This window comes from Aulonocara sp. 'chitande type north' Nkhata Bay, linkage group LG16, assembly GCF_057382095.1.
Source record: "Aulonocara sp. 'chitande type north' Nkhata Bay isolate Kocher_YH1m ecotype deep benthic linkage group LG16, A_spYH_male_GT1.1, whole genome shotgun sequence".
In the NCBI taxonomy this organism is placed as follows: Eukaryota; Metazoa; Chordata; class Actinopteri; order Cichliformes; family Cichlidae; genus Aulonocara; species Aulonocara sp. 'chitande type north' Nkhata Bay.
The window spans coordinates 37,310,579-37,317,384 of record NC_141359.1 but is presented as its reverse complement, the minus strand read 5'-3'; the positions used below and the strand labels follow the sequence as shown (position 1 = coordinate 37,317,384).

Below are 6,806 nucleotides of genomic sequence, written 5' to 3'. Positions count from 1 at the left end.
TTGGGGATAAATAAACTATCTATCCTAAGAGTTTGAAAGCACATGATCTATTCTCTGAACACAGATAAGTGCTGCCCCCTACTGATGAAAATGTCAAAATTTTAAAAAGCGCACCAGTTCAAAAATACTGTATAATGACAACTTATCAAAAACATACTCCAAACATACTCCAAATGTTAAGTTTTAGATGATGATGATGATGAAGATGAACAAAGCTCCAGAATCTATGGAGGAGTTTCTGGATGTAAAACATTTGAAAACTTCACAGACTCTCATTGGACTATATCAGGCGCTCAACTTGTTTTTTGTTGCCCATATTGGATACTAAAAGTGAAGACAGGAAGTCTGGGGTTAAAGGTTTTATTTCTGGGGTTGGATTGCATATTACGTGAAAATTCAATAAATTCAACCACGCAAATGCAAAACTTGTGTGTCATTTGACATCCCCCTGAATTCTTAGTAAATTGGCAAATCTATATAAAGCAATATTGCAGAAGTTCTACATTTACACAGCTTTTGCTTATTCACAGTATTACATGTATACTCATGTACCAATGTGTGGGAAAAGAAGAAAGAAGAAAACTTAAATTTCTAGTGAAGTAAAGGTGAAAGATGTGCAAAATAAGACGATTCCCAAGGCCGCAGACATGCACACGGTAACTAAGCATCAAACAGGAAATACTAAGTTTAGAGGGTTTTTTTTTTGCCCTTGCTTGAAACTTCTAACAAGGAATTCCAAACAAGGCATTTTCTCTGATAAAAACACGTTACACAATAAAACAGAGGCAATGATAAGTTTCCATTTTGTGGGAAAAACCCCCAAATGAACAATTTTGAACTTCGATGGTTAAATGCAACACGGAGTGAAAGGCAGCACTAAAATGGAAACTGAGCTCCTTATCTGATGGGGCTCTGGTGACTGTATTAATGTAGACAATGTATTTTGCACGTGCAAATTATAAATAAATAAATAAATAAGAAGAAGAAAAAAAAACAGTTTATAGTTTAAATTATCTACATTTTCTGCCAAAGGATCAAATTAGACAAAGTGACTTTTACATAAAGTGCCTCACTGGTATAATGTTTCCTGTCTGACATTTACCTGAGAGATCTGTCAAAATGGTTTAGAAGACAACCTGTTGTCATCTTATTCATGTAGATCGCCACAGGCAGATAGTGTGTGTGGGTTTGCCCACTTCCCTTGAGCTGAACAATTTGCTAATAAAGCACCAGCAACACAGCTCTGCACAACCATTTCACAAGGACTTTAAGCACATCTCTGAGCAAAAACAACACTCCTGACAAGGTGTTCAACTTGTGCACATCACAAAGAAACGATGGAGCAACAACTTTTCATACTTTTTGTTTTGAAGTGTTTTGTTCTCACCAATCAAGCTGTGAAAGGATCAGAGGTAATCAGTGGATATCTTTGACATTGGTGCACTTGTTGTGAATGTGAGCAAAAGAAAAGGGGACTATGGATGTGTGCTAGACTAAGAAATGGTTTTCTTGCAAATTTTATTTCTAAATATTATGACACAATGATGACTGCAACTTGCTGCTTTATTGTTAACTTGTCTTCATCTTAGTACTACCGACTAAAATAGTTGCAATAAGCACCATCTACTTTGTACTGTACTATTTCTACCTGTATCCTAGTATTAACACATTGTTATGTTTTGCCCGCCTGCAGGTCTTCTCCAATTTGGGCAATCTCAATTTAAATTACAGCTATGACGAGGATGAAGAAATGATTTCAGAATCTTCTCCTTGCAATAAAACAGTGCCTGGATTTAACAACATGGGGATGACCGTAGTCTACATTATCGTGTTTGTTTTCGCCATCGTAGGTAACAGTGTTGTTGTCTTTGTCGTTTTCAATATGAAGAAAAGTAAAACCAGCACTGACATCTACCTGATGCACCTGGCGATTGCAGACCTGCTCTTCTGTCTTACCCTGCCGTTCTGGGCTGTGAAATGTAATGCTGGCTGGATCTTTGGAAACTTCCTGTGCAAACTCCTCTCAGGCTTTCAGGAGGCATCTGCATACAGTGGCGTATTCCTGCTGGCATGCATCAGTGTGGACAGATACTTTGCCATTGTCAGAGCTACGCGGGTCCTGTCCTCCCATCACCTGTTGGTCAAAGTTATTTGCAGTATTGTGTGGCTGGTGGCTGTAATGTTGTCCTTACCAGTGGTGATTAAGAGGGAGAGCATAGATACTGAATTTGGAGTGTCCATTTGCTTTGAAAACGTTACTGGTGAAAGCAGCGATCGCTGGCGAGTGACTCTACGCGTTCTGCGGCATACACTGGGCTTCTTCCTGCCTCTGGTGGTCATGGCTGTCTGCTATGGCTGGACTGTGGTGACTTTGTTTCACACACGCAACCAACAAAAGCACAAAGCTATGCGTGTCATCTTGGCCATTGTGCTGGCATTCATTCTGTGCTGGCTGCCTTATAATGTCACTGTACTGATTGACACACTCATACAGGGAGGATCTCTGGAACTGACTACATGTGAAACTCATTACACAGTGATTGCCATGCTGAGTGTCACCGAAATTCTGGCCTTCATGCACTGTGCAGTGAATCCGGTGCTGTACGCCTTTGTTGGGCAGAAGTTCCGTAACCAGCTGCTCTCAGCTCTTTACAGACACGGCCTCATCAGCAAGAGGCTCCAGATGGCTTACAGGAAGGGCTCTGCTGGCAGTGTAGGCAGCTTAAGATCCAGAAACACCTCAGTCACAATGTAAAAAAGCCCTGATGGATGATTATTTACAGGCTCAGGTGGTGGTCATTTTTTAAAATGCATCTTCAACTGGTCAAATGTCCTCAAAGTGCAATGTACTAAAGATCCAGAAAGTACATTGATGCAAACCACATATACACCATCAGCCCTAAATAGCAAATTCAGAGAAAGTAATAACTAGACATGTCACGTTTTTTTACTCCATAACTGCTTTTGCAAGTCGTGTGAATTTCCAGGAACAGATATCGGGGGAGCGAATTGTCTTTTTCTTTCTTTTGCTGAGATTGAAAAGGTAGCAGAAAGCAGCATCGCTTGGCTTAAGATAAAATAGAAAACAGGAGAAAACATCTGTGTAGAACGAAATCTGGTAGTAAAAATAGTAATATGCAGATGTGTCTGGGTGTTAGCATTTCACACAGCCAGTTCAGCTGTTTCCTTTGGTTAACAGGAGGATTTTGTTTTCTAAATAACTGGTCAGTATTTCTCAGTTTAACTCATTCCATTCTATTACTAGAATTTCCAAAAAATACCCAAAATGAACTTGGTTCATTAGTAACAATGTTGCTACCAGATTTGAAATAAAATAGTGAGTTCAGTGCCTCACCTGGATCTCTCGTGGTGTAATGTATGGTGTAACTTTTGAAGTATTATTTCAGCACGAATATTGATTACTGAATCTAAGCAGTGAGAATTCAGAGAAAAAGAACGCAGGTGTTCAAGTTAAAAAGAGAATCAGATAACATGGTTAGCACTGTCATATAGCAAGAGAGTTCTGAGAAAGAAAGTCGGGGCCTTCCTGTGTGGAGCTTGCCTTGTCTGCCAGGGTTTCCTCTGGACACACTGGCTTTCTCCCACAGATATTCATGTTAACTTGTGCTGTAAATCACTTTAAGTGTTTAATAAAACCATAAAAGTGGTATAGAAATTTTAGTTTGACAGGTTTTGTGCTTTAAGCATTCACAAAAATATTGTTGCTGTACATGTTCTAATGACGCTTTAGTGTGTTTGTTCATTAAGAATAAAAAACATTTAAAAATCCAGTGTTGATGTGATATTGTGCACATTATTCTGAGGCTGTCCAGTAAATATTGTTACCTTATTCTACGCGGTAGTGAAGAAAAAAAGTCTCAGTCTGATATTATCTTTCACACAGGAAGAAGCAGTGGTGAAATCTGCCGTCTGTTTCAAAAACAAGTTGTGTTTGTTTCTTTGATGAAAAGGTTTCATTTAAGTAACAGAAACTCTGTAGAAACTGATAGTTTGTGTTGTAATCAGTGCTAAGATACTGTTTTGTCAAAGAAGCTGTTTCTTGCATGATCAAACCAATGTGTGTTTTTTTGACTCTGTTTTTTACTTGAAGGTGTGAAGTGATGTGCGAATGAGTCTGCAAAGTGTTGCTTCAAAATTAAAACTGCATGATATATGTGCACCGCACTGTGCTTCAAAATTAAATGTCTCCATTATGCAAGCTTATTCTTGTGTTACTACTAAATATGTGTTTAGGAAAATGTGGTATATCCAGATTTGTTTCTATTCAAGCATATTTGTCAAATTCCGTCTGCAGCTAAACTCAAATAAACGTCGTCTCACACTTTGTGGTAGTCTGGCCATTTCCCTGTTTCCGGTTCTGCGTCTTGATGAATGAACAAGCTGTCTAAGAGGTATTTTTACCCGAACAATCATCTTTTGCACAACCTAATAAAGTGACTAAATCGACATTTGAGTATATTACAAAGGAAAGTTCAGCACTGTGGCAGAAAATCTTTTTGAAAATTCCTACAGATAGAGATCTTCCTTGAAGAGGCAGACTTCAAAATGAAACTTTATTGCAGATCTCAGATTTAACGCCCCCACTACAGTCTCCACTCTGTTGGAGTTTTGTAACAGAATCAATCACATGTAAACACACATGTGATGGTTTCAAAGCACCTTTTCCAAAAACATGTGGAGCAGGCCCACCAGCTGTAAGGCTTTTCTTCTGGGAGATGGAGCTGTATTTTGAGATAATCAACAGCATTCAGCACTGCCAACTTTAACCCCTGAACAGCCTAATAATTAACTAAAAGTAACTAAAATGCATGTGAGGGCAGCAGTGCATCAAATATTCTGCTGGAATTAAATTACTGGGAATATTTTGACAGAAGACTTGCACATGAAGGTTAAGAAATAAAAACAGAAAAAAATGAACAAAGCTTAGGTTCAAGAGTTCAACCAGCTCTTACAGGTGCTTCCTCACTTTCAGAGCTCTTAGACGTAATCAACGCTTCCTTTAGTTAACAGAACAGATGCATTTGCCCCTGGACTTACACAGAAAAAACACTTCCTAATAACAAATTTGTGGATCATCATGACACTAGAGGTTAACGCAGATAAGCAGGAACTGAAAGTGGCTGCAGTAAAAGGCAGAATGGGAGGAAGTTGCATATTTTAATCTCAAGACAATTAATACAGCATGTTCTAGACTCCAGGCCCTCATTGTTAGCAAAGGGTTTTAATCCAAGGATTAAAAAAATAAAGTTGTTTGAGCCTCTAAAGATGACGTGTGTGTTTGTGTGTGTCTGTGGGGGGTAAAAATAGCACAATACTTAATACAATCATTTTAGTAAAACTATTAAATTAACTTCAATCATATCTTGATTTTTTGTTAGACTTAAAACACCCTGTGGTGATGCACAGAGGCAAGACTGCACAAAAAGCATATTTCTGGAGCTGGAGCTGAATATACTTTGTGGTAAAAGGAATTACCACAAGAACACACCCACGCACACACACAGGCTGCACAGTTGTGACCTTAGTCACAGAGAAGCAGAATGAAAAAGGAGAAGGAGGATGTCCCATATTAGGACATTTTTCATGCCAGTGGTGAGGCATCGTTTCCATATTCAGAGGAATTTATTTTTGCTTATCTGCGTAATAATTTTAAATCGATATTGTGTGACATTTTTGTTTTTAGTCAGCCTCTGCAACATAGTCAAAAACACCATGAAAACAGTCACTTCACAGGTGTACACAGGTGTACGCTAATCACAGAAAACACACTGATGCTCTGAATCCCACACAACTTGTTTGAAAGCAAAACAAAATACAAACAAAACATCATTGCATTTTATTCCACTATGTTAATACTATAAATAAAAACATTTGCTGCACAAATCAACACACAAAAGCTCATCAGCGTTTTGCCCCCCTGCAGGTCAAATGTCTGAGGGGAGGAGTACCAGATCCCCAGAATGTTGTGCTAAAATATTAACTATTAACTATTAACCACTGGGCTATTTCTAGTGTATTGATATGTGAGCTGTCCTTCACGGGTGGCCTTGTTTCCAGGACACGCTGATGTGCTTTGTCTTATATATTTTTGATGTGCTATATATATAATTATATATCTATATTTTAACTAAAAAGAAAAGCTGAAAAATGCAAATAATGTCAGGAATACAAAACAAACAAAATAATGAGATATACAAGAAAAAGAAGCTAAAAGGAAGATGGAGGTATGTGTTCACTGTGAGAGTTGTTGCAATGCAGTGTTTTTAATAAATAAATAAAAATAAATAAACAAATAAATAAAAATAATAATTTTATCTGGTGATTAACCATTTGCATGAAAAAACAAACAAACAACAGAACTTTTGTCCGACTATAAAATCCAACCTTCTTTTCATGTGTTATACCAAGTATTGTGCAAAAATCTTGAGCCACCAGTTGTTTCTTTATATTTTATTCCCAAGAAGCCAGACTTTCTTATCATTTTTTTTTACAGTGCTCAGTAGTTGATGTTGGTCTTTCAAAGTTATTTGCTGGAGATTGGAGATTTTAAAAAACATTTAGGTTCATTGTTACTAGCAGGTTGTCAGAAAAATACATACTTTGCCCATTTCTTTATCTGAATCTATAAAAAAATGCCAAAGATATCACAGTTCAACAGACATAAAATAGCATTTTTGCACCAATAAAGTCCTAAAGAGCTATTAGCTGAATCTTTGGCATACCTCAGCATGGTGTGCAGTGTGTCTCAGTTAGGTGCAGTAAGTGAAGCCGATGATCTTAAGAAA

At 37.7% G+C, this 6,806-nt stretch overlaps 1 protein-coding gene across 1 annotated transcript; it reads left to right on the top strand.

Moving 5' to 3' along the window:
- Positions 1 to 1,263: 1,263 nt before the first annotated feature.
- Positions 1,264 to 4,258, top strand: cxcr2 (chemokine (C-X-C motif) receptor 2). Its single transcript, XM_086266532.1, has 2 exons — positions 1,264 to 1,412; positions 1,694 to 4,258. Exons 1-2 carry the CDS (start codon positions 1,338 to 1,340, stop codon positions 2,753 to 2,755), a joined length of 1,137 nt encoding a protein of 378 aa, XP_086122658.1. The 5' UTR covers positions 1,264 to 1,337; the 3' UTR covers positions 2,756 to 4,258.
- Positions 4,259 to 6,806: the final 2,548 nt, after the last annotated feature.

Bases quoted from the DNA above. Each gene is read 5' to 3' on its own strand.
- cxcr2 (XM_086266532.1), top strand. From the start codon at position 1,338: ATGGAGCAACAACTTTTCATACTTTTTGTTTTGAAGTGTTTTGTTCTC. The intron at 1,413-1,693 runs GTAATCAGTGGA...GCCCGCCTGCAG, and splicing joins AAGCTGTGAAAGGATCAGAG to GTCTTCTCCAATTTGGGCAA.